This window comes from Venturia canescens, chromosome 10 (assembly GCF_019457755.1).
Source record: "Venturia canescens isolate UGA chromosome 10, ASM1945775v1, whole genome shotgun sequence".
In the NCBI taxonomy this organism is placed as follows: Eukaryota; Metazoa; Arthropoda; class Insecta; order Hymenoptera; family Ichneumonidae; genus Venturia; species Venturia canescens.
Genome location: NC_057430.1, coordinates 9,127,259 through 9,139,755, shown reverse-complemented (window position 1 = coordinate 9,139,755; position 12,497 = coordinate 9,127,259). Strand labels below are relative to the sequence as shown.

Sequence of the window (12,497 nt, the reverse complement as noted above, 5' to 3'; positions counted from 1 at the left end):
AAAGGAGGCGAATGCGGCTCGCTCGAGGCGGTCCTCAATTTAAAGCTCGTTCGAAACCTGTTTTATTTCGGTGGGTATCAAATGTGTTTAGGAAAGCGGGAATCCTTGAAAAAATGAGAGTAAATCACTCGACGGAAAAGCCGGCGATTCGAAGGAGCCGAGGAAAAAAGGACGGAGTTTGACGGGGGCCGAGTCGCTGCGCTGGGATCTCGGAAGAGGTATGTGCGCACACGAGGCAACGTCTCGCGGCGAGGAGAGAAACCCGTATAATCGCGCTTTCCCACGGAGGGAGGAATCGCGATTGGCAAAAGAAACGAGATGCGTCGTAGTCTCGCGGCTCACGGACTCGGAGGATCGCCATCTACGTCGTCTCTCGCGTCTCCGTACATCAAGCACCCAGCGACTTTACTCGCTAAAAACTGGCCCTTATACGTTTTCCGATCGCTGGGCGTACGGAGGCCGGGACGAACGAACATCGGGATGGATCCCCCTGTGCAACGCGCGCGGTTTTACCACACGCGTGAGCGCGCGCAGCTCGATCGGTGAGGCAGAAAAGGGCGGATGAGAGGCGAGCCTCTCGAAGGATCGCGCGCACACACTCGAGTAATTGTGACTAAACGTCGTTTCAACTTACGAGCGAGGCTACGAGGCCCTCGAAAAAAGACAGTCCTGCGGAGCGAGTCACGCGTGGACGAGGGAGGTGGAAGGCATCGAGGAAACGATGTACGAGACGAAATAAGTAGAATCCTCACCGACCAAGGCGCAGAAAAGTTGTATAAAAAAAAAGGGGAGTGCGAACGAACGAGGAGGACCAATGTACGAGAGCCGCTGCAAAACGAGGAATTCAGGAAAGAGATAAAACCGGGATAACTCGGTGACTTTGCTGGGAACGCGGAAGGCAAGAATTCGTTGAAGAAACGGAGCAAGAACAACGCGAGGATCCGCGAAAGGCCAGCGCAGAGGGACAACCGAAGAGGATCGTGCTCCCCCGGCGTGTTTTTCGACTGAGAAATCTCGCACGGAGCTCCGAGGATGAAATTCTTTCTCGTCAGACGAATCGGCGAAAAATGTTCGATTAGCATGTAGCGCGCGCGAGGACGAAAATTGCGAGGAAAAGTCGAGCGGTCCGAGCGACGTCGTTGAGCGGGCGAGACAAACGGGAGCGCGATTATTCGCTGGGAAAGCCGTCCCGCGATACGTCTTCCGGGGCTGCTCGCACAGCACGCTTAGCACAAAATACAACGGAACTGAAAAATTGTCGCGCGAGCGGAGGAAAAGAGCGCAACGGGCAAGAAAAAAAGAAGGAATAAAGTGACAGAAGAAAAAGAGAATAAGAAATGAAAATAGAGGAAAAAACGGTAATAGCACGGAGTTTAAGGCGCAGGGAACGCGAACTCGTTTGTCTGCGCGAGAGAAAAATGAGACAATGTTCTCCGCGAGAATATAAACTGCAACGGAGTCATTTCCGCCGGTCGGAACGCAGGCTCTAAGGGTGAATAAAAAATAGAGAGGCGAGCTCGGCATCTCTCCTCCGGATGAAGCGAAGAGTGCATAGTGAATGAGGCAAAAGTGAAGAACGTGAGGGAGGGAAAAAAAGGAGGACTCAGCAATATGTCGGCGTTCGGGAGGGTGTTTTTTCTCCTCCCTCCCGCCGTACATATACGTAGATTTGTTTGTATGCGCCGTGTCTCTCCTGTCGTTTGACTTGTCATCGCTCCTCTCGCGCGCAGTGCAGCAACGGCGCTTCTGCTGCGTCTTCGCTCCCCGACTAAGCCGGCAGAACGCCGCGAGTCGAAGACGGAGAAAGAGAGCCAAAGAAAGAGGCAAATGGACGACCAACGCTGCTGCTGCTGTTCCTTCTCTCCCTCTTACACACGCCTTTTCTCTCCGCTCACTCGTTAGTCACGCTCCTGTCTTTATGAATGGGTTGTACGTATATATACACCTCACTACTCTTTCTACTTCACCACTACCGCATCCTCTCCAGTCCCCACCCCTGTGCATACGCTTATAGACCGTACCTAAGCCCGGATTCCCGATCCCACGAGCTCCAATCGAGAGCGTTATCTCGCGAGTCGAAAAGTCCACCGCGAATGGGAGACTCGAATATGATTCTTCGATCCCGGCGCGCGAGCATTTTCTCCTTTCTCTCAAGCCAAATTTTAAACTTATCGACGATGGGCAAATGCTTTTCGGCACGGATTTCGATTGTTCGGGGATCGCTGGACTACAGAATAAATCATACTGCGATTCAATTTTTCTCCCTCGAAACGGGCTCAACGGCGAAATTTCATTAAAAAATTGCATTTCGTAGGTTTGAGATTGGCGAATAGTGCGTCGAGGACGAGGAAGCAGTTGAGTTTCACGTGGAAGAGCCTGTACGAGAGCCGCGAGGGATGTTCCCTTGGTTGATGCAGGGCGCGAAGGGAGCGAGAGGCTGAGGGGAATCGCGGTGGCATCCGAGGAATGCCATGTAATAATCGAGCAGCCAAGTGTGTATAATATACAGACATATGTATGCGCGTATGGAGGAAGAAAAGGAGGGAGAGTGGAAACGCGAGGCGGCGCCACTGATCGGCTTGCCGCAACGATTAGGACTGCGGGATCGAGCTCCTCGTGAAATTCTAACGGTTTGATAATCCAATCAATCGTTGGAATTACTGAAAATCTTTTCGCAGCTATTCGGAGTTTCGTGCGAGCTGATGAAAAAAGCTGGAAATTTAAATTTGCAAATTGCTTCCTCAAGCTTACTCTGTGAGGTGCTGTATTTTTCATTTTGGCTTCCTCATAGAGGAAGCTTTGAGCATTGTTCTAAAAGCTTGAGAAAGCAATTTGTTACTTTTCATTTTTTTTTTCAATAAAATTTCAACTTGTTTATCGACTTTTAACTTTTCCAAGTTAATTTCTAAAAATTAAAGCGGATTTATCGAAAAACTCATATTTTCGTAATATTCAAAAAATCATAAAAATTTAAACCGCTCAACCGATATTTCCCAAATTCAATACCAACCTTTCCATTATGATAAACTATTTATAAACAAAAAATTTCAAAACGTCGTAGGATTCGTATTTTTGTTTTCAAATTCTGACAAAATTATCAGAGAATGCGAAGAGCTTGCTCAGATTAACAGACACGGTAAATCCATAAATGTGTGTTAGTAACTTTTGCATAATCTTGAGGGTGTGCAAAGTAGTTTTTTCTCAGCATTTACGCTACTCATCGCCTTGGTTTCGTGCTCATTCGAAAGGGATTTTGAAAATTAGTCTCCAAACTAATTTTTGCTTTACAAAACATCTCCCGAGTTCTGCAATTTTAGAAAATGACATGCCAGTTTTACCCCCACCACCGCGAATCGTTTTATTCAGAGAAAATATACTCGGCGAGCCCCGGGCCAGCAGACGACAGGGCTGTCAATGTACTTGTCCCGAGACTCTACCGAGTCTCTTGATGCAAAACGGTAGCCCTGTATCTCAAATCGTTTTCGAGTTATAAGCGTTTTAATTTTGCTGTGCACGCGCACACACACACACACACACACACACACACACACACACACACACACACACACACACACACACACACACACACACACACACACACACACACACACACACACACACACACACACACAAACACACACACACACATCCGGACATTTTTTTCTAGATATGATTTTTTGATGTTTTTGGAAATTTCGAGCACATTGACGTTGAAAACTGGAAAAAAAGAAAAAAAAAATCGTCTACAGGGGACTCGGATCGAGGATATTCGAATTGGATGAAAAGGTACAAAGGATAGACGAAGAAAAGTGACTAAATTGGGGGAAAATGAAGAAAATCTCCAATTGACGAGAAGCTGCGAAAGGGATAAATAAAAAACGACGATGATTGTCGATCGGCGGTGAAAAGATGTTTGAAAACAGCGAGATCCGATTCCATCATCAGGTTCTTTTCCACACGTTTGTTTCTCGAGTGTCTCAACATTGTGTTCGCGAGGCGAGACCTTCGGGTTCGTCTTTCGGAGGGTTGAAATAAGCTCTTATTTATACGCATATATTATTTGGCTGCGCGCCGCTCGTAAAAAGCCTGGGAAGATGTTGCGGAACAATAATAAATTGAGGTAAGAATAAAAAAAAACTCACGATCGAGAGAGGAGAGAAAAAAAGGGGGTGCGAGGGGGAAGCAGGGCGACACAAAGGTATTGTGCGATGCGAGCAGACGAGACCAGACACCGCGTGTGCAGACGAGACACGAATGCGAATTTAATAATGAGAATAAATCATTTTAATACCGTGCTATATATCCGCATACGTATGTGCGGAAGCTCGCCGAACAAAATGGCCTCGTAACTTTTTTCCTTTGCTCTCGACGTAGCCAGTCGCGCCTTTCTACCGGTTAGAGAAATCTCTCAGACGCGTTACACCGCATCGAGGGACTCTGGTTTCTCGCAGCATCGAGATACGAGAGGGTTGAAAAAAGTTTGGCAAGAATTAAAATGAAAAAATAAAAGATAATAAAAAGGAGAAAATAGCGACGCGAAAACTGGAATTAGGGACGAGACGGCTGCGAGCGGGGCGGCGGGAGGATCGTTTGTGAAAAAAAAAAAAAGAAAGAAAGAAAACGAAAAGAAAAGAAAAAAAACAACAAAAACCGGTAATACTTTTGCACACCCTATTTTCGAGGGGTGCTGCATTGCGTTTTACGATTATAAAAGATGGAGGCAATTCGTGCACCCCCCGCCCGCCCCTCGTCCTCTTGAACCGAAAAAAAAAATCACGCTTCATGAATTTATGCAAGTGTATGAACTCGTGTCTAGACGGACGTACAACCTCCTATCAAAAACATACCGCCGAACTGAAAGCCGATCTCAAAAGGGCAAGGAACTCGCTTTTTCACAATGCTAAGAAATTAAAGTTTCTATGTACTACTCTACGAATCATCCCATAGAACATGTGCCCCGTCTGCACGTTAGCGACGGATTTTAAGTTTCGAGTTAAACCTCTCCTCCGGAGGTCCTGACAATGAAATGAAATTTTGATCTTTCGCGCGCACACGAAGACCGATAATTTTGCATTTTCTATATTGAAAGGCGCGTGGAAACAAATCGGACGAGTACAATAATAAGTTGAGAGCGAAGAGGTCAAATAGTGAAATTGATGATGCATAATGATCATTTATTTAGTTGAAGGATGAAAAAAATACTGGAGGAAAATATTCATGTCGGTTTCGAGAATTCATGATAATAACAGTGGCTAAAGTAAACGAAGCGGAAGACAAACGCGCTCTCTTGTTCGAGTGTATAAGGATGGTCGAACCGTCGAACAAAACAATTCGCGGGAAACGAAGGTAAATATGGGGGAGGGGGCGAAGCGCGTCGAGCGAGGCTCTTCACCGACGTGTTTACGCTTTTTTCGTCTAACCGTTTTCCGATCCTTCGCTTCGCTCGTGTTTCGCAGCGCTCGCGCGCCAGTTCAAAAACGAATGATGAGTTGAAATAAACATGGCTGAAATGAAGTAATGAGCGAGTATTCCGAAACATTGTCCCGGTGAAAAACTGTTGATTTTGTAAGCACCGGGGCACAAAAAGTCGATGGGGGGAAAAAAGTTCTGCAGCTGAAATAAGTAATGATACAGTTTTTGATGGATCGATGGTGGTGTGTAAATAAATAACAGAGAAGTAAAGAACAACAAGAAAAAAGGAAGCGGTATCGTACAATAGGTTAAATTGAAGTTTCGCTTGACGGAGAAACGATCGACCGCGGGAGGGGTCGCTCGTGAAATGAAAATTGATTTTTCCAGGTATTCAATAGTTTTTTCATCTCTCTTTTTATTTTCGTAGGGTATTGCTTCGTGTACGACTTACCAATGTGCGATTGGAATTGTATCGAAAAGAAAATATATAACGGAAGAGAAAAATGGGGAGAAAAGGGCGTGGGGAAAGTGGAACCGTAGTTTGAGCTCGTTCGTTCGTTCAACTTGCTCTTTCTCTCTCTTCCCCTCTCCCGCTCGTTTACTCTGCGAATAATTCGGGGCGTTCGGCATGAGCAACCTTGACCGGTGACGGTTGAATCGATTATCGTTTAGATTCTAACGGGGGTGGACGACCCCGAACCCTCCTCTCTGTCTCTCTCGCTCTCTCACATTCTCGAGCTATCTCCACCGTGTCCCGTTTCCGCTGACTCGCGCCACAACGACCCTGCGGGGGTGACCTTACCATCGCGGAACACCCCGAGGGTCTGGCCCCAAATACCTGCCTCTAATTGGCCACCTCCCTCTCACTCGCTCCTGCATTACACATTTCATACATTTACTCTCCTCTATTGATTAACATTGCTTCCAATATGACAAGTTTAACTTTCAACATTCAACAACCAAAATATAATATCTTTGACGAGGCGCATCACTTTCATCGCGACGTTTTCCGACCTGTTGATGTTGCAAGTCATTTACAGAATTTTTTTACTCAACAGCGTAATCAAATTGTATGGCAGGGAGTGGCATAAAACAGCTGACGGAAAGGGGAATTTAGCTATTACAAAATTCATGACATTTCGATCGCTGCGACGTTTGGAAAGGTGTCAGTTCTATATTAGAATCAAATTTGAGCCATTGTGCATTTCGCTCTGTTACGAGTCCAAAATCCTCGATTTTCTACGGCCCTTTCAGTAGCTTTTTGTGGACATTTGACACGACATATAAATATTCAAATTTCCGAAGAAATTCTCCAACATAATTTCTAGTTTTTCGCAATATTCCCATTTGGACTGTTTTTATATTGTTTTTGAAATAGTTTGAGATAAAAGCGGTGAGAATAGAGCGAAAGTTTTATTCGAACGTTCGAAATTAGTAGAAAAATAATCTTAATTCATCAAGACTCCTGGAAAGATTCCTGGAAAAACTCGTATAATTTCACTTTTGTCAGGATTGCCAAGTGGAGGAAAAAAGGATCGAATTGACATTCGTTTATATACAACCACCTGTTTTCTTCGAAGGTTACGAAGAGATGCACTCTTGCCGAGTGAATAATGATTCCGATTGGAAAGTATGAATAGAAAAAAAGTGGTCAAGTCGGTCAATAAAAGTCCATAAAAGCGTAGCTCCAAGTATCGACGTACTCGATTAACTTGACCGCGAGCCTCGAGACTGCGTTCATCGTCCTGTGTAATAAGGACTTATTACGGACTCGTAATGTTCCACTGAATCAAGCGTGCGGTGCTTCAATTTTTTTTTGACCGTTTATTCACGCACGTTTTTGCACGGATTCTTCTTGGAGAATATTTTGAAAATAAGAAAAAAAAAAGAGTCGAGTACGAAAAGCGAGGATCGACGAACTCGCGGTTGGAATTCGTATCTAGGCAATATTAGCAGCGTCCAGTTTTCAATCATTGTGCATACTTTCCTGAATTATGAAGGGGTAAAAAAAAATTGAAACGTTTGAAAAGTACGTTTTGAAAAAAGCATCGACGTCGAAGGTGAGTTTGAAGGCTCGTGTATACGACGCATTTCGAACGTTGCGCGTGTGCAGCGTGAAAAGAACGAATCGTAAGAATGTTCACTGCTCTTTGAATTCCTCATGGATGTGACAAGAGGAGAAACGAGGAATTAAAAATGGAGAGAGACGAGTATGAAGAGAAAGAGAGCGACTGAGAAGTGGGGCGCGGGAATAAGTGAGTCGAGCTGATAAACGACCTCTGGAATGTCAGATAAAACGAACTAGCACCGCGCACAACGAGACCGAGAGAGAGAGAGAGACGAGGAGAGCAGCAAAAGTAAGTGCAGCGAGTTAGAATGGGAAGTGAGAAGCAGAAAGAGAAAGAGAGAGGGGGGAAAGCGAGAGAAATTCGAATTATACAGAGCACTAGTAGCTGGGAATAAAGAAAAAAAGGGAGACACACAAAAAAGGACGAAAGATTTGAGAGTCGAAGACTCGAACGAGTTCATTCCGATAACGGGGGCTAAACAAGAAAGATTTCAAGTCAATCGTACAACCAATCATTTCGAAGAACGGTATCAATGGCCGCGATCCCAAAAAAGCACCAAAAAAACGTAAATTCGTTATCTTCGAAGCCTCGAAAAAAAAGAACATAAAACGTATATTTTCAAAAGTTTATATCAGAAAACGGAATATTCCAGCTTCGCATGATTCAACTTGAGTGGCAATTTTAACCATCAATAGTTTGTAGTTGATTTCCCGAGCTGTCAATAATTTTGCACACATTATCAATGAGCCACAAGTTTTTTATGAATTTCTATTCGACCTGTTTGAGGATGAGGATAAAAAATAAAATTCGCGCGTACAAAAGTGATCTCGATATTCACTGAAACTGGGAGTTGCCCGAGCTGTTTTCTGGCCTCGACTGGGTGTTCCAGTGATCCGAGTAAGGAGGGAGAAAAGTATTGAAAAGGGCGAGGAGAGCTTAGGGAGAGCCCCTCTAAATTCGTCGTCGTCATCGTCGTTTCGTGGGGTAGATTTTCACGAAACGCGAACACGCCACGACAGACATGTCGCATGGAATTCGGGCAAAAGTTTTTACTTATGCTTTTTGGACAGCGAGAAAACTCATCGGCCTAAATGTTTGTTGAGAAAAGAATTGACGGAAAGAGAAATAGAAAGATAAGAGGAGAAAGTAAAAAGGAAAGGCTAGCAGAAAAGCAGCCCGTAACGCCCCTAACCGACAGATGGCAGTGGCAAATAGGAGATAGACCACATTGTGAGATCAGTAACCCTGATAGGCGAAAGACCTCTCTTGCAATGCTTTTGCGCCATAGTACCCGTCCCGAGTTTTCTTCTCTCACGCTCACTCGTAGATTCTCTCTTTCTAGTCTTTTTCTTCGGACATATATATTTTTTATTCCTTCGTCTCTTTACCCACTTGGCTTTTTATTTTCTACTGTCCTTCGCAACTCAGTTTTCCTCGACGTTTCTCAGATGACGCCACACGTCGATTTCAGGACAAGACGGTTCCTTCTCAAAGTTCCGAGCTGCCTGTTCCTCTGCTTTCCACCACTACTTTGACACATTTGTCGTCTGCTCCGATGTTTTTACAAGACATTTATAAAAAAATTTATTTTTTTAATCATCTTGCTATTCCGCGTGATTACATTCATGGCTATGTCAATGAGGAAACTATTTGAGAGTTTTAAAAAACCCAAAATATCTGAATAAGATCTTTGAATAACGGGAAAGCATGGAATCTATTAAAGTACCCAGACGTTTTCAAATGTTGCACAAAAGATGTTTGAAAAAAATTCAGTAATCGATCTTGGAGATAAAACAGAATTCTCGAGAACGTTTTTTTTCACAACGTAAACGTGTGAGAAACCGACAATCGGTAAAGCAAACTGTCACAGCCGAGTGTTTTATTACAATAACAAAAATAAGTTAACAGTTAAAGTTGATTTTCCCATCGGTTTACTAAACGCGTATAGTAAACAAAAATGTAGCATAGTAACATGTTTGAAAAATAATCAATTCAAAGATTGTCCGAGAAGAATATTAATTTCGCTATCCACTTGCGAATATAAACCAAAGTTCATCATATATTAATGTATTTCCAATGTGCGATTCTTCAAAGCACTTTTTACAGTAATAAGCTTTGCCGTTCTAATCCATTGCGCATAAAAAATGGAAGAAAATAAACATTTTTCCTGTGCCATGTATAAAAATCTCGCTGTGCTTCTTAGAGCGAAATAAATCAAAGATTCCATGCACAACAAAAAAAAAATAACAAATCTCTGGTCAAGGCGAATTGTCTCCAGTTCAGATGAATTACGAAAGAGAAAAAAAGTGTGCACGGTCAATTAAACGCCATACAAATCCAATCTCAATTACATATTAAAAGTGGTTTTTTTCATTGTTCATGGAATAAGAAATTTAACAAAGTATACTTTATTGTAATGAAGTGGACTTTGAAATCCTTTTTTTAAATTGAATCAAAATCAAAATTTAGTAAGTTCCCTTGAAAGGATTTCCAATGCGTTAATTCGATTAAACTCTGAAAAACAGTTATTACAATGCTATATCGTCAAGACGTTAAAATATTATTTTGAATTTTTGCTAGCTATTTTCAAATCATCGTACCAAACTCAAGGAAAAATTGTTCAACGATACTTAAAAGTAAAAATCAGAGATTTCAAAGATAAAATTATTCCTGATCAACATACTTTTACATAAATTGGAGAAACTGCTGATACATTGTTTTAATAAAAATGAAATTTACTCCTACACTACTTGTCTCCGCATAGAAACTGTCGGATTTTGTACAATCTGAAATAGTTCAAAGAAAATAACTCTTAAAACACTGTCTAAATTAGGATGATATTCGCTTACAAGTTCAGAGTGTAATATAAGAAAAAATCTTAAATAACAAGTGTGCATAGGAACGAGAAGCGAATAAATAAAAATAAAAAAATCTTCAAAAAACGTGAACAAATAAATATGTGCAATGAACAATATCAACGCTCATAAAAATGCCCTCCAAAAAGAGAACTTGGATACGTGATAACTCGAAGCATGGGCGAGGCTTGGTAATGTCCTAGGATTATCAAATATCGCGGATCAAATACAAGCGGATAGAAATTTTATCGGATCAAAAAATATCACATAAAATTGACAAAGAAAATTGAAGGAGCAATGTCAAAAAATTATGTCCTAACCATACTTTATTTTGCATCTTTCTGAAGTAGCGAAAGAACGTAAACAGACCGGGGAGTATGGCGCACGAGACAGGAGGTGGTTAAGTGGCGCCAACTTTAGGCAAATTTTAAACACGCCAAAATTCACGATACTGGCTACGCGCGCGCGCTCCACGAGAGAAGGATAAATTCACATCATGAGGTGACACGCGTTTTCCACGCCACGAGGACATGTGTCGTGACGTTTGAAATCATGTAAACTAATCAATAAAAGAACGAAACAATTCGGACGATAAAGTAAACAAGAGAACATTGCGAAAGAATGAGGAAAAAAGATGAGAAAAGTAAGAACAGGAAGGGAAGTTTCTGGAACGAAAACATAACCTCGAACAGCGACGTTTTGCGTTAGGTGTGAATTTAAGCGGACAGAAAAAAGGAGGAATTTTGCGATAAAGTTAGGCGCCAACTCTTTCGCTAATCTCATACAGACCCGGCTGCTCCAGTCGCCTCTCCCCCTCCCCATTCCCCCCTCGTCTTCGCCGCACTCCCCAAACACACACATACACACACACACCCCCGCCCAGCTTCGAAGACCGTGAGAAAAAATACTACAACACGAGGGAGAAAAATAACGATAAAACATCAGACTCACGCTCATTCGTGTCTTCCATGTCTTCATTCCTGAGGAAGGATATATCTGAAAGCCAACAAGCACCACGGGTTATAGGAGGTAAATATCCCTCGTGTTTTTTTTTTCGCCCAGGCTCTCGTCGCCCGTACACGGGCACTCACTCACCCGCCATCTTGTAACAAACTGAAGCGCGCTCTAGCGGCGACTTAGCCGCAACTACACAAATTGTCTCTCTCCCCGCTGCTGCTGCTACTTTTTTTTTTCTCTTGTATATTATTCGTATTTTTTTTGTCTCCCTTCTCCTATATAAGAAAGAGAGAATGGGGAGGGACGAAGATGTAAAATTGATTGTCTTTCGAGTTTCAACGTGAAACAGCCCGATAAACACGAGGGCGCCACTTGCTGTTTATCTCGCTCCCTTCCTTTACGAGGATATTCGACGCGGGACATTCGAAACTTTTTTCGGAGCAGGGTACGACTGGAAAAACAGATTGAGAATCGTAGGATTTTGTTCTCAGACGTTGGCTATGATTTTTTTTACATTTCATGTAACATTAAATAATTATAAAATCATTTCCGTAAATAACTTATAAAAATAAAAAAAAAAAAAGCGAAAAGATTTTCATGATTTTTTCTATCATAAAACAATTTTCGGAGTTAAAAAAGGTGTTGAATGATAGACGAAGTTTGGATAAATCCAAAAAGAGGCAGAAGATTGAAAGTTTGCACGATCTGTCGTATCACAAATTCGGACGATTTTTTCTCATCAACAAAGTGAAAAAAGTGCTTCCAATTTTCACGGGTTATGGAAACTAATTGGAAATATTGAAGGTCAAAAATAAAATCTGAATTCGCCAACAACTATCAAGTACGAAATTTCTATGCAAATTCAACCTCATATATATATATTGAGTGCACAATTGAAAAAAAAAGTTATCAATCGATGATAACTTATCAACGACGAATTTAGAAAATTTTTATATAACGAAGATTTTTTAAATTTGTCACATGCAAGTGAGTATATATTTTTTGTTCATTAGATGTACAATTGTAAGTTTGAATAATTCGTCGTAATATCTAGTAAATTACAGAAAATATAAAGTTTGTTAAAACTATGTATCTAGCGTAGCATAGGTTTTGCTGCTGTTTTACAAATACGTTTGAGTGCATCGAAAAATATGGATTATACGCTTTATTTTTATGGTAATTTAGAAACAATTGAATTATAGAC

The 12,497-nt window shown here is 42.0% G+C and overlaps 1 protein-coding gene across 3 annotated transcripts in view; it reads right to left on the bottom strand.

Annotated features, from left to right (window-relative positions):
• LOC122416985 (serine/threonine-protein phosphatase 4 regulatory subunit 1-like) overlaps positions 1–11,453 on the bottom strand; it is a 152,040-nt gene extending 140,587 nt beyond the window's left edge. For 2 of the 3 annotated variants that reach the window (XM_043430163.1, XM_043430164.1), the window contains exons 1-2: positions 11,432–11,453; positions 11,288–11,332 (exon numbers count right to left, since the gene is read on the bottom strand). In XM_043430163.1, the coding sequence (XP_043286098.1) occupies positions 11,288–11,332; positions 11,432–11,438 (52 nt within the window). In that variant the 5' untranslated portion in view covers positions 11,439–11,453. Of the gene's footprint in view, positions 1–11,287 lie in introns of all 3 variants that reach the window. The other variant, XM_043430165.1, reaches the window with a different exon arrangement.
• Between the last annotated feature and the right edge of the window lie 1,044 nt (positions 11,454–12,497).